General features: G+C 41.6%; 1 protein-coding gene across 1 annotated transcript; it reads right to left on the reverse strand.

Annotated features, from left to right (window-relative positions):
- Positions 1 to 734: 734 nt before the first annotated feature.
- gak (cyclin G associated kinase) lies at positions 735 to 25,080 on the reverse strand. Its single transcript, XM_070833492.1, has 29 exons — positions 24,746 to 25,080; positions 20,204 to 20,265; positions 19,246 to 19,305; positions 18,102 to 18,216; positions 17,487 to 17,629; positions 17,112 to 17,237; positions 16,050 to 16,139; positions 15,485 to 15,620; positions 14,792 to 14,904; positions 12,804 to 12,882; positions 11,450 to 11,567; positions 9,399 to 9,448; positions 9,097 to 9,245; positions 8,745 to 8,867; positions 8,452 to 8,585; positions 8,081 to 8,275; positions 7,848 to 7,965; positions 7,582 to 7,661; positions 7,241 to 7,434; positions 6,926 to 7,087; positions 6,497 to 6,663; positions 6,101 to 6,359; positions 5,811 to 6,005; positions 5,205 to 5,342; positions 4,981 to 5,067; positions 4,557 to 4,808; positions 4,181 to 4,329; positions 3,491 to 3,667; positions 735 to 3,345 (listed from the first exon to the last, which is right to left on the reverse strand). The coding sequence occupies exons 1-29, from the start codon at positions 24,885 to 24,887 to the stop codon at positions 3,244 to 3,246; spliced, it is 3,915 nt and encodes a 1,304-aa protein (XP_070689593.1). The 5' UTR covers positions 24,888 to 25,080; the 3' UTR covers positions 735 to 3,243.

A 25,080-nucleotide genomic window follows, 5' to 3' on the forward strand; every position in this document is an offset into this window, starting at 1 on the left:
TCAAGAGAGTGGGGCTAAAGAGAAACAGAAATATATACAATACTGTTCTGGCTTAATTTTCCAAGTGCACTGGAAAAAACAAAATCTGATGGCTTTGAAAGATGCAACCTTTGTGAAATACTTTGTCTGGTATGTATAACATCTGCAAGGCTGTTTACTGGACCATGGGAGATGAATAAATTGGCTGAAACTTTATATTTCACAGGTTAAAAAAAAACTAAAATGCACCAAAATGCATAACATACAGGCTTTGACCATGTGACAACTTACGCAGTTTATGATTACATACCAAAGTTTTATCTTTACCAAGAAGACTGTCATGCACACTTTTATTTTGAAATTTGTAGTCATTAAAAGAGACGTGGGTATAGAATCAGCCCATCAACATGGGCTAAACTGAATGGTTATTTGTTTCAACACCTGTAACACTTATGTAATTATGCCTTCAAAATTAGTGGTGGCATCCACTCAGCATGACTCTTTTTTTTAAAAACAGGTTCAAGTGGATAATCATTCAAATAATTAATACTTACCGGTCACACACAGAGGAGACATGGAGGTAGATGGAGATGATTAAAGCCGGAAATGGAACGAGATGCGTAACAATAATATTCAGTACCAAGTCAGTTATTTCTCCAAATGTTCTCCTTATGAGCTTTTTCAAATAATCTTTTTCTAATTTAATTTAATGTGAATGGAAAACTGCTGTGACTCTTGAGAATAAGGACAATGAAACGGATCAAAAGGTTTTTTAATTGTATTTTGCACTGAAATCTACATTCATATTAGTAAGATGTAATTTGGTACAGTAAACACTGCTGATGTGTGGTCTTGTAATCCTCCCTCTTTATACTATGATCATACTGTCGAAGAGTCTAACTGAATTTCAAGCATCAGTTTATTCATTTGTTACTTAGGTCCACTGGCCCCTCGTATTGGAATTCGAACAAACTGTCAAAACGCAAAACAGAAGCAACAACTTCAGTTCTGCCTCGGGAGGCAAATGGAAACGAAAAAGTAACAACAAAAAGACAAAAGACTGAACAGACAAAATGATAAACACATACTGCTTAACAACAGAGAGGTTATATATATATTTTCTAAAAGCACATTCGTATTAATAATAGATGCTTTGGAATGAAAACAGCAACGAAGAGGCTCACTGTGATCAGCCAACAACTGGCTCACTTGCACCCAGCACATTCCACTTATATATTATCTGATTTTTTTTTTCCACTTGTGCCATTAATATGTATGAATAATGTCATCATAACCCTCAACCCTCCCCAAAAAAAACAAAAAACATAATAAATAAGAGAACAGGTGATTTGATTGGTCCATGAGGTAAAATGTGAAATAAAACAATAAAGAAAAAGCTGGAAAAAAAGCTGGAAAAGACAAACATCCACAAAAACTAAAGTGGGGGGAGAGGCAGAAAAAATAAAATAAAGGAAAAAAAAAAAGATTGTGATTGCAGGCAAGAAAGCATGATGTCCAACAAAGTTTCACTATGTTCCCCTCAAAAGAAACACACGCACACACACACACACACTCACACAACCATTCACGCAGTCAAGCATGAAGCTCAATCACAAATCAACTGCCCAGGCTGTAATCTTAACAAGCCACTTGGACCATATTTCTATATCGACATGGAAGCGATGATTAACTGGCAAAAACTCTCAAAGCCCCCAAAAAATACAAGAAAGAGTAAAAACAAGAGCAGCCAGATTAAATCACCATATTCTCTTTTCATCCCTTCACTTTTTTGATATCCTCCTATGTACTGATGGAAAAAAAAAAAAAGGTTGCCGAGCTCGTTGCTGGAGGTGAGTTGGGTTTACAGAGACAAAGAGAGGTGTTAATTATGACAGTGATGACGATGGAGGCGCTCAGAAGCAGTGAGCAGTGCGAGCGCTGAGACGGCGTGTAGTTTGCCGCTCAGCGCCATCAGGCAGGTAAGACTCCTCTCTGTTTTTGCTACAAGAAAAAGAGCACTTCAATAGAAGAGCCCCCGCCCGTTTTGGACTACCCTGGTTTGAAATCAAACACACCTTCCTCCTGTCGTTTACAGGCTTGGTGTGGGGGGAGCATGCAGTTACAGCTACACGGCACAGCCTGAGTGGGTGGAATTAAAAGAGCACTTCAAAAAACAACAGACTGCCCGCTTGGGTTTATGTGGGGGCTCCGAAACAAGTTCAGCTCCTTTGTCAGAAGTTCGAAGTTGAGGATGCAGGATTTAACATCAATCTGAGGAGTGTATGCAACAGTAACTGTGACGGTAGAAGCAGCACTAGTAGTGTTCAGCACGCAAAAGCCTTGTCTTTTTGAAGAGGAAATGGCTCAAGAACAAACTCAACCAAGTGTTGACCCCAAAAGTTGCAATAGTAGCACTTCAAGGTACTATTAAGTATTATCAACAGATCTACCTTGATTTTAAAAATCCTGGGGAGCTTTAATCTGCTTTTTCTGCGTCAGAGGCAAGAGAGAAGTGGATTTCTTCTTGTCCATTGATTGCTGTGGCTGGTATGTTCCAAGATTCATCAGCATGTTTGCCATTTTTTGAGGCAACTAAGCTTAAAAACTTAACATTCAAATAATGTTTTATTGACTTCTGTGTTGGCAGGCATGCTGGAAAAAAAAAATCATAGCCATGTTCATTTTTCTTCCCAGTCAGCTAAATGACTGGTTGTTTGCAACAGTGCCAGGCACAAATGAAAAACTTACCAGCCGAAGCCAAACTTTACGAGCATTTCATTAGTGTAGGGGTCATTTTATCTTTGAATGCCACTGTCGTGATAATCAGCTTGGTCATTTTAAAAGTCCTTGTGTTATCTGATTTCTTTTCCATGTTGTCTTCTTCATGTGATTGTCTCCCATTCCTCCCTCCTGATGTTTGCAGCACCACTCAGGCAGTCGTACAGGTAGGCAGTGAGTTTAAGAACTATCACAAGGTTTTTTTTATTAAACTGGCTGCTTACGAACCAGTGAGGAAGTTTCCACCATAGCCAGACATGAGGCAGAAGGTCTTTTTTTCTTTGACTGTAGAAACAGACGAAAGTAAAGAAGGACGAAGGGGGTGAAGGGAATGATAGAGAGGACACCTCTCAGAGGCTCTGCGCCCCCTAAGGCCCAATGTGGGCTCAGTCCTGTCCAATCTGGCCCCGTCTAACCCTTGTTTGGTTAGGCCAAATCCAGTCCAGTCCGGTCTGGTCTGGTCTAGCTGGGATCCAGACCAGGGTTTTAGAAGAGTGCTTTGGATCCCTGGTTCTCAAACTCTGACCAGGCGTCGTTCAATTCCATGAAGATCATCTTAGCGTACTGTTCATAAGGCTTGCCTGTTGCCTGCAGAGAGAGAACATACATGGCCAATTATGAAAGTACCAAAAAAAAACAGTGTATGCATTCAAGTTTGCCTCGTCATTGACTTGAAGGAGGATGTTTGATTCTATTTCCTGGCTAAATGCATGAGCAGCATGCTATACCGTACCTTATCTGGATGGACAATCAGCACAGCCTTTCTGTAGTACTTCTTCACCTGGTCAGGTGTCACCAGGTCAGCCATGCCCACAGGCTTCCAGCGGGTTTCACCCTCCCACAGCACCGTGTGCAGAGTTGACAGCAGCGCTCGGATGTTTCGCTCCTTCCCCTCAATCCAGTCCAAGATCTGCAGTACAAGAGCAAAAGTGGTAAAGGTCTGAGAGGTAAAGCTCAGAGTATCAGCACCCAAAAGGTGCCATGATGGTCTGTCTAACCAGCGCTTTTAGCAGGAAAGGACTGGACCCAAATCATTGGGTGCATGAGCCAGTGCACAAAGGTGATTTACTTAGAAATCAAACTTTTAATTGTCACTTTTATTCTATATTTTTACTCCATATTTTTGAACTTACATTTTCAACAACAACACTCTGTTCTCAAATGAAGTTAAACGCATTCACACCTAGAAGCTGTCCAGCACATTAAGGACACGGCTGAAGGGCATCTCAGTGGTGGAAATGGGAGAAAGTCAAGCACCGCTCTTTCATTTTTCCCAACCAGATTTATCCTGCTAATCTAAAACCAAATCTAATCTATGAACCAGCAGCCTTCCAGTCACGAGCACATGCATCATTATGTGCATCTCATCCACTCAAGAATTTGTTTTGAACAGTGTGCAACACATATGTATTTAGTTTGTCACCTGTAATTTAAGTGGATCAATGTCTTTTGTGATCTCTTGTCTCCTCATTTCTGCGATGGTCCTTGGTCCCTTCTTATCAGGCTTTGAGGCAAAACCCTGAGTTGACAGCAGGTCCTCAAAATCATCCTCCTTCACCTTCGGCTTGGGTCCTGCGTTACAACACAGCACAGAGAAATTAAGGTCTGCACTTTGTCTCAATTCCCAAGAATAATTTTCACCATAATACAGAAAAGTTAATCAACACAATATAGTACATAAATATCACAAACTCCTGATAACTATTTAATTTTCAGGAGGAAGACTACCAAATTTGAGTGATATTTGAATGATGCTTGTTTAAAATCGAATATTAAAATGATCCCTAACTCTGTCTTACCAAATCCAGGCCCACGAACTCCTCTCTCCTCCCTCCCACCAATGACGCTGGAGAAGTTGAGGTTGTAGTTGGGTTTGGTGGGCTGGGTGCCAGCAGGCTGAGATGCAGATGATGATTTGGGTGCAGACCCGGATCCTGTTGCGGGCATCCAAGGTTTGTTCTGGGCTGAGGTGGGTCTTCCAGACTGCCAGGGCTGAGTTTGAGTCTTAGCAGAGGAAGGAGGCTTTGAGGTAAAGGGAGGCCCGGAGGAACCTGCAAGAAACATGGAGTAATGATAGTTAGGTGAGATAAATGTTTACGCTCATAATTTCACGAGTGATGTTTTTTTTTCTCTTTTAAGAGCATTTTTTCCTTTTGGACCACTGCTCACCGTCGGTGCAGCAGCATCATTACAGGCGACTGTATGTTCCAACAGGCCTCTTACCTGATAAATTGGATCCCAGGTTTCCCAGGTCAGCAAAAGGATCAAAGGTCTGAGATTTGGCCTTCGACATAGATGACGCACCAGAGGCTACGCACACAGTAACAATATGTGAGTTACACTTTTTTGGGTTCATAATTTTCAAGATTGTCTAGAAAAGTGGAAATCATTGTGCTCAGTAAATGTTCAGTCTGCCACAAACCGCTACATAATGCTCCTCCTCCTACCTGTACTGGTATAGTTGTGTTTGCTGGAGGCAGCGTTCATGCTGGTGGTGTTGCCAGCTGCCCAGCTCTCCCACCCACCCAGCAGGTCTGGTTGGCTGGCTGATGATGTCATCTTAGGGGCATCATTGACTAGCTTATCTGTTAATAAACAAATATCCAAAGTGTCACCAGTTAAGTTTCTTTTGCATGTTACCATCAGCAATTGCTCACAGCAGATGTTCATAGACGGAGGAATGTGACGCCCGCATTGAATGGCAGGCAACAACTCAAAACGCTGTAACACTACATTCACACACCATTCATACACTGATGACAAGGGGAACCGTGCAAGTCTAACAATTCACAATCACTCACACAGTTTCGTGAGCAACTTGGGGTTCAATTTCTTGCCCAAAGACACAAGACATGCAGATTGGAGGAGCCAGAATTGAACGACCACAGCTGCTCTAACATTACTGTTTCTAGAAATAGGAAAACGATATGAAGATATGAAGACACTGTGGGGAGGTTTGCTATTGCCAAGTCAAAAAAAAAGCACAGTGAGAAATGACGAGGCAGCAGTGGGGACAAAATGTTGAGTGATGTCACAGGAGCTGATGTACTTACTGAGGTTGAAGAGGCTTGTGTTTGAAGCGGGAGGGGGGTTACTGTGAGCTGAACTGAACCCGCTGGTAGCTGAACTGTCAGAACCCAACAAGTCTCCAAAGAGGTCCGGTCCAGAGGCCTGTCGAGACGAACCCACGCTGGAGCCGACACCAGAGCCAGACCCCACCCCAAATGGATCAAACAGGTCACCCATGGCTGCAACACAGACACAGGGAGGGAGGAAAAACCCTTTAAGGATAACCGAAAGATTATGCTAAAGGAGTCAGCGCATATTAAGCCTCAGTTCTCACGTTTTGAGTCTGGTGTGGCCCCACTGGTTGGCCCACTGAAAAACAAGTCTTCCTGCACCGCTCCTGTCTGACCACCAGGGGGTGCAAAGAGGTCGTTGAGGAGGTCACTGTTGCTGGACGCAGCTTTCAGTCCTCCCTGGACTCCTTGATGAGGACCCGAGGAGGTCGAGAACATTGCAGGAGGTTGAGGGTCAGAGTTCAACCCCAAGAGGTCAGCTGTGTCACCGATAGGAGATTCCTGCGCTGCAGGTGGAGGGCTCTGAGCGGAGATAGGGACACCAAGAAAAGCCAGAAATTAATGGAATGGCTCTACTTCATAACATTGCCAGGGTTTATAGTAAAGGAAGTCATACTGCATTGATGGCACAATACCATATAATCCAAGGCGTTCCCCACCTGGAAGTCAGCATCAAACAGCGGTTCACTCGGGTCACGAGACAATGGCTCCCCACCGGGAGCAGAATAAGAGTAGGACTCTCCTTCTGATTGATCACTCAGGTCCTCCTGGTCATTCATGGATCCCCCTCCTTGACTATCTGAGGCATCCCGAGGGCCACGCACATCTACAAATACAAGAAGCTGGTCAGCGGAAACTTTAAGCCACTTGACGTTACTTTGGAATTTGACACTGAAGTGGTGGTAAAATCAAGAGGTGAAAGAATATTTTATGGTTAGAATTTTATTTGAGAAAATGAGAAGAGCTTTCCTCTTTTCTTGATTAAAAGGCAGTAATCAGAATATTAATCCTGTATGGAGCAAAATCTAGATGAGTTTTCCAAGGAATTCTGAAGTCAAAATATAATCAAGAGAACACAAATAGAGTACCTTCCCAATCCAGGGTTTGGAAGAAGTTGTTGGAATTGTCATCGGTGTTCACGGGAGATTCTGTTTCTGTTGCATTGGAGCCTTCTGGGGTTTGAGCTGGCTGGGGTGACTCTGAGTCATAAAATGCAGAGGAACCTGGCTGGCGAGGCAGCTCAGGCTTACCTGTAGATTTTAACATTGAATGTTTAATTCATATATACATAGGAATTCGAAAAACTGTAGAAAAGCATGATTTCAATGGTAAACCAAAAGGCGAACCAAACCATAACACTCCTGAATCCCGGAGCAAGGCGTTTGAAAAGTAATGCCACTTACCAAATTTGCTGAGGATCTCCTGCTGTTCATCACGAGAGGAGAACAGGATTTTGGGGTTGAGGCCTTTGGTTTGGAAGCCCTCCCAAGGAGGACTCTTGGCACTCTGTCTGTCCCTGGGGTCCACCTCGATGTCCAAATTTACCTGGAACAAGTCTGGGTACTTCTCCTGGATGTCACAGGCATCCAAGTCATACCTGACAGGAGATGGGAAAGAGGGAGTTATGGAGAAACTTCAAACACTGAAAGAAATCTGAAAGCTTCAATTAAGAAATTTGAAGCTTTGAGCAACAAATGAGCTTGTTATGTCAAAAGCATTGTATTTCTCAAATTTGAGTACATACTTGGCAAACTTGACTGTGGTCGCATTTCTGGGGACAAAGCCTGTGTGGAACTGGATCTGAAACATCTTCATGGATGCCATCTGAAACACAAACTTATAGAACTTAAAATAGTCTTTTTTTCACCGTTTTTCTTGCATTTACTCTAAAACTGACTTACACAGAGATACAGAATGTGCTAACAGTTGATGTGTGTTGCACTTAAGCTTTTGTGTGTGTGTGTGTGTGTGTGTGTGTGTGTGTGTGTGTGTGTGTGTGTGTGTGTGTACCTTGGCCTGTAAGCGTCCTCCCAGCGTAGATCTTGCATGATAGATCACCACCAGTACATCTCCTTGGACTGTCACATTGAGGGGAATCTCTGCTCTCCCGTCCTCCATCTTAAAATCCCTAGAAAGAGAGAGAGAGTGAGAATAAAAAATTGTACTAGCAGCATGTTTTACTGCTTCAATCTAAGGAAAGCTGAAAGGCCTTGTTGGGTGTGTGTGTGTGTGTGTAAACGTACTTCATCTTGTCGTACTCCTGCGACGTGGTGAGGACTCTCTCATCTCCAACATAAACTTCGCAGAATGGCCTGCACCCGTTACGCTGCTTGTTGAACAGCGGCACGGGTGTCATGACGATGGAGCGAATTATTATGGGCTTGCTGTGGGGGATGATGGGCTCCTCTGCCATCATGTCACACATGTACTCTATATACCTGCAGCAATCAAAGGCAAGATCAGGATCATGTATTTTAAACTTCAGTGAATATTTTGGTGCAGGAGGAGGTAAAAGCGTAAAAACAGAGACAAAACTCATTTGGGGCCTGTTGAGGATCTATTCCCAATAAACCAGCATGCTTTTCCACACCTCTTAATTTGTATGTTTTCATACCTCTTGTGTGAGGGTGCTATGCCAGGGGGGCAGCGTTTCATTGAGAACATGTAGACAGCAGCCTCAGCCGTGGTGAAAAGACGACAGAAACACAGGAAGGAGCAAACTGCCACCGCTGATGCTGCCCTGCCGTCCTGTAGAGAGAAACATCACATTGGAAAAATTAAAGATATTGCCGGTGTACTCCTCATTTTTTTCCTTAATCATCTACTTATGTCACATTACCCCACATTTGAGCATGCATTAAGACTGGGACGTTAATCATCTTAGTCATCTAGTAAGTGGCAACTCACCAGACAGTGTACTATACAGATGTTCCTCTGGTCTTGTTTTAGCCATAGATGCATGTTCTTACACACACTGTAAAGACTGCGGAGGTTCGGTGCACGGCGCACCTGCCAGTTGCACTCTGAAACCTACAAAGACACACATACCCATAAACACTGTGGCAGTAATGAAAGCATGTCTGAGAGCGTCACATAAAGAAAAACACTGCTGACACTGTGACTGTTGAGTAAACAAACTATCCACTTCCACATTGAGACAGCAGAGTTTGGTATTGTCCCACTCAGACACACGTTCACCAACCCGAATAGGTGCTCACAAACACACACACACACACACACACACACACACACAACGTACCCTGTTGTGGAATCGCGAAGGCCTGTAAGATCGTTTGGAGAGGTTGTAGACAGCATAGTGGCCAGCATGACGTGAATCCAGGAACAGACGGACGTCTTCAATGTTGTTCTTTATCGCCGACTCCACCCCCTCTGCTGGGAAGGACATGACTACACACACACACACACACACACACACACACAAACAAATACAGAGAAATGTGCAACTGTTACATCAAAATGCTAAACACCAAGTTAACAGTCTGCAGTAACAGGAGGTTAAAAACATGCTTAACTAAGTTTTATACTGGGTCCTGTGCCTACCTGCTATTCTGGAGGTGATGTATGAAATATCCAGGTCCCCTTTGGCATAACTGCAAGAGAAATTAAAAGTGCACTTATAAAAGGAGTTGGTATACAATATTGTAGGCAAAAAGAAAAAAGAAATAAACAGTTTGACTAAGATCCGGGAGACTGCACAAATACAGCCATTAACAAACAGCCTGGAAACGCAAACTCGATGCACTCGTATGACTGGTTTTGGTTGCAGGGTGTAAAATTTCAAAATCGGTGTCTGGATGCCACGTTTAGCTTCCGTCTTTAAGTCTTTAATGTAGCACATGCTTCTGGCAGATGCTTCCTGTTGCATGGGAATATATTCATGAGGAGCAGTACTGCCAATAGCGCCTTGGTGGTAAGTATTATTGGCAGCTACATTTTACTGTACAGCAAAAGAAATCATATTGGAACAATGACAACAGCAAAAACAACGCAACATGATTCCCACTGAATATTCAATTCCACACAAAAAAAAAACTGTAGGCCAAGCAAAGAAATTAATCTATCTATGCTACATAATCTGTATGGCATCAGGACAGACAGGTGATGCTGGTTAAGACACAGATATAGCCGAGATGGTGATGTAGTAAGCGGTGGAGCCGTATTAAAACCTTTCATTCATTCACTCATTCATTAAGTCAGTCATTCATATACCCCCAACCAGGGGTATTTGTGCCCCAGGGGTATGTGGGCAGACAGCAGCTCAAAAGTTATAGAATGGTTGAAATAGACACTTTCTCTAGACAGCTAAAAGCCCCAAAACACTTAATAAGTGTCACTTAAGTGTTTTGGTGCTATAACGCACCTTTCAAACAAAGGACATCATTGCTATGCCACCAGCTCCAATTTCAATTTTAATCATTTAAACTTGTTACTGACTGGCTCTGTACCGAGCGTACAGTACGTTTCACTTATTTTGGCGTTCGCTGTTGTCATTTGACCTTTCCATTCAGTCTTAAAATGATACTCATCTGTACATTCGCGTCACGCTCCGCATTCATTCAATCGAATTATTCAATGTAGGATGTTAGGGCCATCAAGCTGTGATGACGGACACAGCACGGCAGAAGGCTTAGTAGGCTTTTTCTTCTTCTAAATAAAAACACAAACTACAGGAGCACACAGAGCAACGCACGAGTTGACGCACTTGACTGACCCATATTTACCTTGGGTTGCTAGGTGATGGACACATAGTGGGACCATGAGGGGTTGGGACAGAGAAAAGAAACAACAAAAAATAAACAAAACGACCAAACAAATGGAACATACTGATGATAGAATAACCAAATGAAACATTAATGTGTAACGGATGTGACCAGAGTGGCTGTTAAAGGGACATTTTGCTTGTTTTCAACCCTTTTAAACATGTCGCACAAAGGCCGCCTGTCTTTGTACATCAACAATCATTGTCAATGGCCACTGCAGTGCCACTAACTGCAGCAGCCAAGTGTAGCAGACTAGACTATTTCCACCATCTACCACCACAGGTTTGTGTTTTTCCTGGGTAGACTCACAACTGCAAAGTCTGCTATCGGTGTGGACAACTACATTTCAGACGGCCAAGCAGCAAAATGTGCCTTTTCAAGGTAAATCTAGGGCCAGGGGAAGTATGAGCAGGAATGGTTACATAGACAATTTGCTGGTGTACAGTCATCTACATTTATTTTAGGTTGATGCAACTGTGATGAAACATGATGACTGACGTTGACTGCATTCCCTGCAGGACCACGAGTGCATACTTTCAGTGCAATAAATTAAATTCTACAGTTATATTTTTTTAAATCCTCAAAATTGTAATAACTGATTACCAAAGCAAACACGGCAGGGGAATTGTGAAGGTTAAATAAATAAAAAGTAGGCATATGCGAAATTAAACATGTCATGAGATCAATTCAGGAAAGTTATATGAATGAAGCACAATCAGTGCCAACTAATCTGTAATGACAATAAAGAGTAACTGAAAAGAACACAGCTGAAAATGGAACATGAATAAATACAGTGATGATAATCATGGTAACACAGTTGTGGCACCTTACCTGGCTACTGACTGGATGACCTTAGAGGAAGTGTCCTTTATGTTCGTCAGAAAGCGCTCGGTTCCTCCCCTCAAGATATCAAAGAGGCCACTGCCTGACTGATCAGGATCGTACATGCCTGTAGGGATTGTGGGGAAAAAGACCAAATGTAAAATGTGAGCGCACGACGATGCAATCGTTGAATGAAACAGCAACATTTGGAATATTTAGATTTTCAAATTCTTATGTAATGAATATACCTAAATACATTTGGGAAAGATCTGTTTACTAAGCTACAATTAATGACAACGTAGAGCATCATAGCTAACAAAGAAAAGTATTCAAAAGTAAAAAAGATATTCTGTAGTATAACTGTAGATGTTGGTATGAAGGATAAAAAAAATGGCACACTCCCTTGTAGCTGAAATGCACATGACGCTGATGATTAACACTATCACAGTCAAGCACTGACAGGGTTTGACATGGTCAAATAGGGTTGTTTGAGGTAAATGCACTGGATAAAATCAGTGGCTTTCAGCTGCGGAGGAGCTGCCTGATGCTGAGCTACAACAACAGCCATTTATTTCCCAGGTCTGACTATGTGAATGGACGGGAGGACTTGGAGAGTCACTCCTCAAGGGAAAGAGCAAACATATTCTGGCTTTCGACAGATGGTTGACTGACCGTCCAGAAATCCTCTTAATGGACAGTAAACAGCCTGCGTGTGTGCGTCTGTGGTTGTTTGTGTGTATAGATGGGAAAATGATAATCCAATTATGCTTATTTAGGGTACAGATAAACAGATATATTTTCTTGCCAAGTACCTTCAGCTCATGCGCATAATAATCTAAATTCAAATATCCTAAAAAAGTATAAGCTATTTCTAGAGTTTATGCACTTTGCTTCGGTCTGCTTTAGACGTGCTGCAGGGTGTGAAATCACTAACAGTCATTGAGCCAAATGCCAATATGTGGTCTGTGGTTGAAAAGTCTGTTTCCTCTAACACCCATTATTTCCTGGTTGATAAAAAATTAGGGGTTATTTAAAAAAGAATTATAAAAGAGCAGTTTCACCTTAGAGGGCACCATGCCTCAAATAACGCTATGGCTGCTTCTAAGTGATAACATGTAGTTATTTTATCAGTTTGTTAAATTTCACTTTTGGAAAGAGGTCAAGGACATAATGACATGACACCACTACTATGTTTTCAGAGACACTTCAATTTCACCCTTCCCGCCTAAAGTGTGAACACTTGAAACAAAGAACTGCTATAAAAAAAAAACAAAAAAAAAAACCCACAACCTCTTTAAGCACCTCACGCTGTCCCAAACCCACAGAGGGCATAATGCTGTTTGTCATCTAAACAAACTTTTACCTGCATTGTTGTGGACGTTGTGGATCTGCATGGGCGGCTGGGCTCCGTTGTTGCCAAAACCTCCGTTCTGCTCCAGCAGCTGCAGACATTCATAGCCATCAAACACTGGACGCCAACAGTAGTACGTAGTCAACATTGTAACAGGTAGGTCAGCAAAATGAAAACTATGTAGATAAAAAAAAAAAAAACGCAGCCAAGATTTTGTCTACGATGTTTAAAACTGATATGAAAGAGGAGCAGCTACAGAAAGAAAAACCGGAAAAACAAAGCTAGTCCTACATGTACAGAAAACAGAAAAAGAACGCCAATCCAAACCCTGCATATTAAGCAACAGGTCTCGTCTCTGTCCCTAAATGTAAAATCAGTAGGTAAGTCGTAGCACATTGAGCCAGACGATAAAATAAGTTTCAGATGAGCAATGGGCCGCTTCTGTTATGGCAGCCAGACAGCATCTGTGTCTCTCTTCCCCTCCAGGATGTCTAACTGTATTTCCCTCTTCGTATTTCACTTCCACCTCTGCTCCCTGCCTTTACAAGTTCTCTCCTCTCCCTCCTCTCTGCTCCATCGCACAGTCTGCCTCTCCATATGTCTGTGCCACGGATGCAGCAGAGAGAGGAGAAGGAGAAGGAGGAGGATTAAACTCTCCTTATGTCCAGCAGGGAAACCCCTTCTTAACCCTAATCAGATCAGCAATCGCCAAATCTGCCTTCACTCTGCACACATTCACCAGTCTTATCAGAATTCAGTTTGGTAAGAAATTGGTTGGTTAGCAATGCATGGTTTTGAAAAATACTGGAGTATTTGTACTTTTAATTGTGATCAGCATCTAAGTGAGGATACAAGACTGGCTCTGCTATAAATCAGTCATGTGCACATTGCACCCCATTAAGTTGTTGAAAGAAGAAGAATAACTATAAGCCTGGAGATTTTTGACATTGAAATCAGCTTTACATGCAATAAATCACAACTGTGGCTTAGGATTTGGTGATAAGTACCTGGATTTGTGGATTTGTGGTAAGAATCATAAGAGGCTGTGGCTGCTTAGTTGGTAAACGCCTGTCCCCCTGCAGGGTAAAATCCTATTCTACTCAGGAACCTTGGGCTAAAATCCTAAACCTGATTGTGCTGAATTAGCTACAATTACAGTCACTATGCCACTTAAAAATCTTCTTTACTACTGAAGTGTTGCCATCACCTCTTGCTTGTTTTGAATTTTAGTTTCACCCCTTTTCTACCTCGGTGTCTCTTTGGAGCCATTAGGGCCAAGCCAGCTGGGAAGAGAGGAGCCTGGGAAAGAGAATACAGACTCCTTTGAGCCTGCAACTGTGTGTGTGTGTGTGTGTGTGTGGTTGTGTGTGTGTGGGTGAGCAAGTGTAACCACATCAGCAATTTGAGGGCACGATTACACACACACACACACACGCACAGCGGAGGAAGCCATGTGGTCGGCCTGTCAATGGCCTCTTCACAGGCCAGCAGACAACAGCCAGTCAACTTGTTTACTCCCGAGTGATAACTGATACCCAAAAGCAGATGTCAATTTAGACAGTTTGAGATGAGACAAACTCATAAGTCACATCCCTTTAACTACAATGGAAAGTCTTAAATTAATCAGTCAGTAACGTCTCAAATTCATTTTTATGGCGAAGGAGAAATAAGGTCTTCATGGTGGGAGACAACTTCAAATGTGTTTTGCCTCGACTCTTGGCGAGGAGCACGGCTTAAATTATCAGCCACAGCCATAACTCTGTTCCACTTCAATGATGATAATTTTCTCTGTTAACCTCAATCAAGACACCACTGACGTCTTCCTCAAGACGAGGGCTTGTAAGTAGCAGCAAAAACAGCAATAGCACAGCGCAGCATTGCAAATGTTTATGTGATGAAGAGAGCACATCTACTTGTCAGCGAAGACGTTTTATCGCTTCTTAAATCTAGCGCTGTAGTATTTTTACAACAGCATTGAACGCAACCATGCACATGCCTACCTCTGTAATGGGAGACTTGGGGTTGACGTTGCGTGCTGCTGCTATTTCCTGGAGCTGGTTGACCAACTCGGTAATGGACAGACGCTCCTCTGGGTTCACCTTCAACATGGAACCTGGACAGTAGGAGGAGGAGAGGGGTGAAGCGGAAATGTAAAAAAAAAAAATCGGACGAGGAAGTTAATGACAAGGAGGATGACAAGAACATGGAGACTCACAGCGGAAGCAATCGATGAACAAGATAACAGTAATACCATTTGCCAAATTATGGAAATTGGGAGTTATCAGTGACAATTTATCATTAATCATATGTACAGCAATTATAAAAATGACAAAATGTTACATTTATTTTCTTTTGAGGTTATTTTTTATGTTTTTGTTCCACTGTTTGTAGGAAACTGACAGATGCACATTGTCCACCAGGTGGAGCTCTTTAACCTGATTAGATTAGTGCAACAATGTACGGCAAGCATTAATATTGACAACCGATATTCAGTTTGTCATGGCGTTTCTCTGTACTATGTCTATGTGAACATTGTGTTGAGAGCTGCAATGCTACATGTATCTCTGGCTGGTAAACTTGACAGTAAATTTGACCTGTGATGACAACTGTGACTTGCAGGCTGGAGGAGTTCGGGGTAACAGGGGTGGATGAATATACGGACGGACAGGCAGACACAGAACAAAGCTACGTACGTATGAGGTCGTGATAAACGGTGTACTTGACATCGTTCTGAGGGATGGAGTACTTTCCATTGACGATTTGCAGTTTGGCCCCTTCCTCGAATGGGTGCTGCTTAAAACATAACAGGTAGAGGATGCATCCTAAGGCCTGCATGGGAGAATGGAAATGATAAGGAAACAACTCTCAAGCCACCAAATAGTCAAACCAACAATAATTAGTCTCTGTAAGACTCTTTGTGTTTATGTTGTGTCAAGTCACTGTAATTATTTTGCCTACGTTAAATGAATTAAGCATTAAATATTAGAACCTGAAAACATACAGTGTCGTCCCAGACCTGAGTAACACATCATTTTCAATGCTTAAAAAAGGACCACAGACAACTGTGAATCTGCTCTGCTGAACTTCTAAACTAAATTCTCATTTTCTTTTACACTCAAGGTTCCTAACATCTACCAATCAGAAAACACAATCTCTCTGCGTTGGTATGCTTGGCTGGAGCAATGATAAAAATGGAACCATGACTGGTGCCGGCTGTGACATTGGGAGGTACGAGATGAAAAAGGGAAAAGCTCTGACCCAGATGTCCTGTTTCTCATTGATGGGGAAGTTGGAGTAGAGATCGATCATCTCTGGCGTTCGGTACGCTGGAGTGGTGTTCCTTGTGATCTATACACAGACAGGACAAAAAAATAAAATAAAAAAACACTGAACAAACAAACGCAGCTGTTGGACCACTGTGGGGTTCTGCAGCAGATGAAACCAGAGAAAAGTAACCAGCTATAGTCAGATGTTGGTAAATCTTGGCCCTAACTTATGTTCATCTACGTTATCAGTTTTTCCTGAGAAAAGACCTTCTTTCCGTGGATTGTTTTTGATGAAACGGACGCACTGCTAGGTGTCCCCACACAGAGAGCTAAGCATGCTTTTGGAAATGAATTATTCAAATCTAATAGCTGTCCACCTCAGATACTTCATGATAAAGAGCCTTTCTAGACTAAAAACAGGTGCCTGATGGACACACAGGTTATTAAATTTAGAAACCAGTACGCTGAGGTCATCTGTGGCAAAGCTCCCATGTGTTTATGGTGTAAATATAATGAACCCAATTGATCAGTGCTTCCTGGACCTCTAGCTGTTAATTCAATCATAGGTTTTCTGGTTCCTGTCCACCGTCATGAGGCCAGCAATGTCGCTAATTCACAGTTTTTTTTCTCTCAATTGAATAATTGACTTTCATGGTGAAATTAGAGAATAAATTATGAATTAAAAGAAAACTGGTTGTGTATTTTTTTTTTGTTATTTTCTTAAATAAATTCATTAAAATTAGTAGGAAATGTTTATGCAATTACTACACTTCCTCAGAAACACTGCACTTCTTCAGACACACTAAAAATACACTTAAAATATCACAGATGAAGAACTTTGATTCAATTCAAATCTTTTTGTGACTATGTATTTCATAACAACTGCAACATCTGAGTTTTTAGTTGACGTATATAAAAGCTGTAATATATAAATTATCTCAATATTAATTAAAAAAAAAAACATGAGAAAAATGTTAATGTAACATATAAGAAGGACCTGTTGAGATCCTTAACTGATGTTTGAGTATGTGTGTGTGTGTGTGTGTGTGTGTACCTCATCCTCCACCATGGATCTCTTCTGTGCCGACCAGCTGTAGTCGGGGTAATGTGACACTGTGGTGGAGCTGCCAAAGTCACACAGCTTGATGGTGCCCTGGTTACTAATCAAGAGGTTCTCAATCTGCAACACATCAAGTAAAGAGGGAGTTCGCATGTCAGTCAATACACATTTAAGTATCAGTTGATAAGAACAATTCAAAGTACTATCAATTGTGCTTTAAATTTTATTCATTCAAAGGGAGATAAAAAAATGTAGTCATATTGAGGTGTTGCATTTAATTTGTTCCTTCTAAGGCACTGCATTATCATATATGCATAAATCAACATTTGTTACACCATTTACTTATCCAACTGCCAACAAACTACAAACCTTGAGGTCTCTATGTATGATTGGAGGCTTCTGTTTGTGCATGTGCTGCACGGCGCGGCACGCCTGGTAGAGGATTTTCAGCACAGTGTCACATGACAGGGGAGCCCTTTGCTCTACCCGCTTTATAAAGTCCACCAGCTGACCTGAGGCAGAAGAGATACGAACAGACGAGTGAATGAAAGCCAATCAGACAGAGTGAAAACAACGCCTGCCACTGTCCAGATGCCTCTCGCGCCTGAAATTTGAGAAAATGAGACACTGCAGATAAAAGTCTTGTGTCGTTCATTAAAATAGTTTTTATTGCACGTCATTTTCAAAGGTAGGTAAAGAGTTCTTTGCATGAAAACAAAGTCTGTTGTAAATAACCAGTCACACTTAACAGAAAGGAAGTAGAGCAGGATGTAGAAAGGCGATAGACAGGAAACTGTTTCAACACGGGGCCCTTTTAGTTAAAGTGATTGAGAAATTATTCCTGACAACTTTTACAAGATTTACCGCAATTTAGTTTGATGAATGAGCACATGCTGATTCTGCAGTGAAGACGTGAACAAAGAAAGAGGTAGGTGTCAAAGCGGAAGTAAAAATTAGCGAGAAAATATTTCTGTGTGTATTTACCTTTACACAACTCTGTGAGAATCAGGAACTCAGCCTGTCCGGTGTCTGACTCCTCCTTGCTGATGGAGGCAGCAGAGCAGAACTGAACCATGTTGGGATGTCCTGACAGTTTTTTCTATAGTTCAAGCAGGTCAAGGAACATATAATTAAAACACCTCTGCGCTGTCAAGCGTGGCCTTTGGTCAGTCATTTCAGAGTCTCAAAAGATTAATCACTGATGACAAAGTTAGCAGGATTCACCTGTGGCCTGTCCAACCTACCACTCACTTTGGAGGGTGTTGTGCATGATACAAATCCATTGGTGCCTGGCCACTGATTTGGGCAGAAATACTCTAAAACTGTACTGCAGCTTGCTGCTCACACAGTGAAAGCAGGAAGAGATTACAGTTGGGTGACAGGAAGAATTCACTGGTGACTTCAGACTTAATCTTTCTGCCTCATCAGCATTCAAGGCAGTGGTTCTACTACACAATGTTTCAATGCCGCCTGTAGCCCAGCTTCATTTGCAGACTGCCTGTGCCGCCACAAAGTGCTTTTAGCTGCTGGCCAAAAGGTGTGGGTCACTTTCCTCCAATGACTAATTTATCATATTGATTAAAAAATTGTAACTCCATAAAACATAGCCATTGAAATACAATAGCTGCTTCACTGATTTGATCCTGTTCACGCTGGCAACCAGTGAATAACAAATTTGTGAATGAAACCTCTTCTTCTGAATCATCTTCTTCTTCTCTTCTGAGTTAATCATTTTCTGTCCTACTCATCACTTCTTCTCAAACGACAAACACTAAAATGCTGCGGAAAAGATCCATTAATGATAAGCTTTAAAGAAGAAAACCACAAAATACACAGCAGTCTGTGTTTGTGAAGCCACAATGCCATTATAAAGTTAAACCCTGTAAATATATATACACAAGTTCCTGGGTTGCGCTTTCTGGCTTTGTGTGTTGTTTTGAATAAACTACAAGTGATCTAGAAATTACAGTTTACTACACTAGAGATGCATTCCACGGACTTGTCAAGTCATTGGTTAGAGTTTAACTCGTCATTGTGCGACTCTCTGCCATCTGCAAGGAAAATAAAAGCTCTACACTGAACGTAAGAAAAAGAAACACAAGTGCCGTTTAGGAATGGAAAAGGATACCATGAAGCAGACTTCCTGTATGATTTCCTTGTTCTTCTCTTCCTCATTGGACAGCAGCCTCTGAAACACAAAAGCACAAACATACATACCATCGGTTTGTTTTTGCTCTGTGATCGGATGACAAACATACCTAAGACGGCTGAACTAACATATTCCATCCAATAAGCAGTCTGTACAGTCTTTGCTTTCAACATGACAAAACAGATACAATGCCAAGTCAAACAGGGTAAGAGATTATCACATTAACTACTCTTGCTGGTTATGGTGACTGACAAGTTCAATTCTACAATTCGGTCTGGATTTAGACACAGAGAGAGCCCCTAAAATGGATGTTCACATCATTTTTCCTCAACCATTTCCATGCCATTGATACAACTACTGGGTAGCAGGGCATGCTTTACTTTTTTTTTTTTCAATTGAAATTATCATTTGTCCTGTGCTTAAAGAATAGACAGGTAATTGCTGAGCTTTTTAAAAAAAAAAAAAACACACAGCATCTTGACCATTTCGCAGCGTTCGCAGAGTTTTAGAGAAAAGACCAGTGAATCTGACAGCCCAAAGTCTTCATACTAAATACCACTGAAGAAATTTCAATATCCGCAGTGTTAAAGTGCTGTGTTTAATTTAGCTGAGAGATGCATGAGCACGCATACGCATGGACAGAATAATTAAGTATGGAGCAGATGGTCTCTACATACTCAAAACTGTGCCATAATTCTTTGAGCCTTATTCTCTAAGAAACAAACTGCTCAAGGAATGTTTTCTCAACAATTTGATTGGCATTTACTGTTAATACGTAATATCTATTGCATATTACAAGACTGTACAGTAGAATGCAGAATGAATGCAGACAGACCCAATGTTCCTGATTCAGTGCGTCATTTATAGACTGAATGAATGCGCAACATTGAGTGGCACAGAAGTGAGACTTTTCTGACTGGGTGCACCTTTATCTTACCTTGAGGGCATAGTCTTTACCACTGGTCATATCCTGGGCCTCATACACAAAGGCAAATCCACCTGAAAAACAGAAGAGAGCAGCCAGGATGTCATTTACACGGTTTATTGGTCATTAGATCAACACGAACAGGACATGAATTCTTACACTTTTAAAACGATACATAACCATCAGTGGTGGATGTTCAGTGTATTGTAGAAATTGTGGAATGCAGAGCGGGTTGTGTAGTAATACAATCTAATATAGCTACTGTCTTGAATTAATGTCACATTTCTATGTCTGATTTGTTCCAGTATGATTGTTGTAGTTTAAAGTGAATACTGACTGAAGCAGTGGTGCTGTGGCTCTGAGGTAATACTGAGTACTGGCACAACACATTCACAATAGTTTCCCCACATCATTTATGGCAACTGTTAAAAAAAAAAAAAAAACTAACAAGTGGGACAGCAATAAGGGAGCACATCCAATAGCTGATTTTTAACTGCACCCAATAGTTTTGTGGTGGGTTTTCCTTTTTTTTTTTTTAAGGTGGATATATCAGCGGGGCCTCATACACCCCATTCCATTCCTGAATGCAATTAGACTGCAGAGAGCACTAAACCCTCCAGCAACTCTCTGCTTCTCACACCCATAAACACTGCAACCTGGAAGCTGACGAGTACAAACCACAGTCTTATCTACTGGCCAAGTTGGAGCTTAACTGCCATACTCGTGAATACCACAACACAAGTGTCACAAGCTCACTTCTCTAACCTTTGGGCAGCTACCAATAACCTGCTGAATATACACCTTCTCACTAAAGGTGGGGCTGAAACCTGAACTTGTCATCATGTGGGCAAAGCTGCAGAAATAATACAACAGCTACTGGGGAGGAGGGAGAATCAGTTTTGCCTGGTTTGGCATTCTCCAATCTTTCTTCACATACATTTTTAACAAGGACGTGGACCTGTGCTCCCAAGGAAGTGTATTTAGCAAGTCACAGTCCAAACAGGCCGGGGGGGGGCTTCCATAGTGACGGGTAAATCAACTACCAGCCTCGCTTTGCTCTGAAAACCTGACTGAGCACACTCCAGATGATCTTAAAGGCTTTATTTACAAAGGGAGGCTTGCCCAGTTGTGTTCAGTGGCTTTTATTTTAGCAGTCCTGATTTTCAATCCTGTCTGGGATTCAGACAACCCCCCCCATATTTTTTAACACTGCTCTAATTGCCTTTTTGAGCCCATGCTCTGAGCACAAAGCATAACTAGCTATCGGATCATCATCATCATATGTCATATATCCATGTTGATATCAGGATCAACATCCTTATTGCCTGTCATAGCACCATTAACGTGCAATGCCAGTGAATGTTCCTTGAGAACTCGTACCCTTCCCTGTGGGGATCACATGTCTTCCTCTGTTTTGTGCTGGCAAAGGGAGGGACCGCAGACTGAAAGGCTCCATTTCCTTTGCTCTAATTACCAATTCATTTCTTTAAAGTACTGAAAATGGGGCATAGGAACACTGCTCCATCACAGTCAATCTTAGTCGTCTTGCATGGGTAAAATCTTTGTGCTTGTGTTTCATAATAACTTGACTTCATAATGAATGAAGCACAGCTTATCCACTCCAGCTCTGGATGAAGAGACCTCTTTCATCTACTGTTTCACCTGCTCAGAGGAGGGTATGAAAGCCAAATAAAAAGAAAAAGGTCAACTGGGTGTCACTGTTTAGTTATGTGAATATATTAAACTCTGCTCCACTAACCTGAATAGGCCAGAGTCTGTTATTGTGAAACTCAGCCCAAAATTACCACGGTGGCCACCACCCTTGCGATAACTTTTTCTTTCCTTCTTAATTTATTCAAGAGCATTAATAAAGCTACCCAAACTGATTCTGTGAAGAAGAACAAACCTTGAAGAGTTGTTGCCTATCTGCCCGTGTTGCTGATATAGAAGACAGACAAACTAGTCATGGCTTTAAAAAAAATAGAACCATCTGATTACAACCATCCATTGTATTCTCTCACCAAAGATCGTAGAAACCAAACAAAGACACCTTTCAAAGAGCAGGATGGGAGTTTGAAAAGGGCAAAGGTTTAGCGTAAAATGATCTTCAGTTTTACCGTCTGCTGCAATGTTAAACGTCTCCTTTAGACTCTCTTCAACCATCTATCATTGCCAAGGATGTTTATAATCACAGCACTGCGATTATACTGTTGATAAGTGTTGCATTTTGAAATTTTTTGATTTTGAAAATTACCAGCGATTATTATTATGTACTGGTTTCTATAACATATGCATAACTACATCTTAAAAAGGGCTTTGTTTTCTACACATACATTTAAAGCGCAGTTGGGACTGAACACCTCAGAATGAGTCAGAGAGTTGTGAAAAGCAGACATGCCAGTGGGTACGACATTACAAAGGAAAGACTGCGTCTATCAAAAACAGTTCCCTTGCACTTCATGTGATGAAATATTCTGTGCGACTTTGTCAGCAATTTCCAAGTAAGTTGGACCAAAGACTCACATTTAGCTGACAAAAGTAACAGAGAGACTTGCCAAATTCTTCAATGTCCATGTGGTTTTTAATCTGTTTTTCCACTGTCTACATACCCTCAAAAGCCACTAAGTTAGTTGTGAGCATTTATCTTAAACGGGTGCAGCAATGACCAGCTTTGTCTTAGAGTAGTAAAAAACATAATAAATAAATAAGGTTTAGCAATTAGTTATTTGACCTCTACCCTTAACTTTTAATATTTATTTTGCTGGTTTGTGAACTACATTAAAGCTGAAAAGATGAATCGAATAGCTGTCAACTATCAAATCAATCGCCAACTATTTTGATAATCTCTCCACTGGTTTGAGTTTTTTAAAGAAAAAAGGCAAACTGATTTGAAAAATTTGAATATTTCCTGGTTTCTTTACCTCTCTGTGACACTACAGAGGCCACACAACTCTGACCATGATTTGTTGACACTGAACAAGTACCTTACCATATACCTAATGTTGAGCCAGACTCAACCACTATTTGTTGTTAAATATATTTGTTGTTGAATCTAATTTGACCAGACTACTTGGGAATAAAGATATACATTAAATATTTACTGTCTGCTCTACGTTGCACTACGGCAAGTATGATGGTACAGAAAGATTGTCTTGCCACTTTGCAATGACGGTAGAATCTCTGTTGGCTGCAACAGAGAGGAAACCTGATCTGTGGATTTACACGTGTCCTGTAACCAGAGTTGGGGGGGCTGGAGCCAACCCCGGCTGACTTTGGGCGAGAGGCCGGGTACATCCTGGACTGGTCGCAAGTCAATCACAGGGCCAACACATAGAAAGAGACAAATATTCATGCTCATATTCACACCTACGAGCAATTTAGAGTCACCAAGTAACCTAACCTGCATGTCTTTGGACTGTTGGAGGAAGCCGGAGTATCCAGAGAAAATCCATGCAAACCCCACACAGAAAGGTTCAAGGCTCAAACTACAAACCTGCCCGCCAGCAGATTTCAACCCTTCTTGCTGTGAGGCAAAAGTGCAAACTTCAAGATACATTATTAGAACCAAATTTTGCTGAAATAGAATTTACTAAGAATTTTGCAGCATTTGATGAAAAGACTAAGGCAAGTAGTATTTTTGTTTTTATATATATATATATATATATATATATATATATATGTATATATATATGAGATATCTTCAACTTGCTAAAGTAAACTAAATTATCAATAATCCTATTTTATTTAAGATGGAAATGAATTGGCAAGTGTCATGTCGACAAAAACACAACTTTCCTCATGCTGACCAAGGGTCAAATTAGGAATTCACTAAATGTGTTCCACAAACACATTTGATCACTTCTTGTTAATTTGCATCCTCTGCAGCCCTGTCCTGAAACACATGAATAAAAAAAAAAATAAAAAGGAGGGATCAGCGAGGTAGAAGTACTGGCACTCAACCAACCTCTTCCCCTGAATGGCACGGAAGAGAACCATGCAAAGTTTGAGTGATTACTACAACAAAGCAGTCCTTGACCTGCCCTGTTAAGTTAGAGGTGGTAACAACATTTCCACCATTGATATTTTCATTCTACCACAGCATGCCTTTCTTCCTCTCCTCTATAATGATCTTTCACTAAAGTCAAACGTGGTGCAGCCAGAGGAAGATGATCAGGTCTGAGGTAAAGGGATGCAGCCAACTATGGCTCGGTGGACAAGAAACTGCAGCTTTGCGTACATTCAATATAACTGGCTGAGACTTTCAGCTCCAGAATACATGCTAGCGCTCTAGGAGGGCTGAAAGTTAATGCTGCCCATGCGTCACCTTCACACACCAATAGAAATTGATTTACAGCTTGGTTAGACACTCACAAAACCAAATTATTAACTGGTGTTTACTTGGTGAGTCATAGCTCTGCAGTTGCAAACGCTATTGTCATTGATTACGAGCAAAACTATGTCACTAATGCTAGCTTGCTAGCTGTTTTAGCTAGCTAGCATGCCTAGCCGCGCGAGTTAAACATCAACATTTTTCGTAGCGTTACACCAGCTCACCTTCCGCGATCACCCTCTTGATCCGCAGTTTCATGTCACCGAGCTCAACGACTTGGCCGACGAAGTCATTCTGGTCCCGGCTAGCCGCTCCGGACGAGCCGGGCCCGGCTAGGAAATCCAGAGCCGACTGGAACAGGGACATTTTTCCCAGCGCCCCGCTTCAGACTCGCAGAGGCCGGCTCCAGGTGAGGGAACAGGCCGTGTAAATCCCAGCAGGCTCAGCGGAAAAACTCCACAGCGGTTTACTATGTTATAAATGCTTATAATCAGGTGATATTATTCTTTCACTGGAAGCAAACATCCTCTTCCTGCTGCTACACTGACGAGGCCGCCAC

The sequence above is a fragment of the Pempheris klunzingeri genome, chromosome 7 (genome assembly GCF_042242105.1).
Source record: "Pempheris klunzingeri isolate RE-2024b chromosome 7, fPemKlu1.hap1, whole genome shotgun sequence".
Taxonomy (NCBI): domain Eukaryota; kingdom Metazoa; phylum Chordata; class Actinopteri; order Acropomatiformes; family Pempheridae; genus Pempheris; species Pempheris klunzingeri.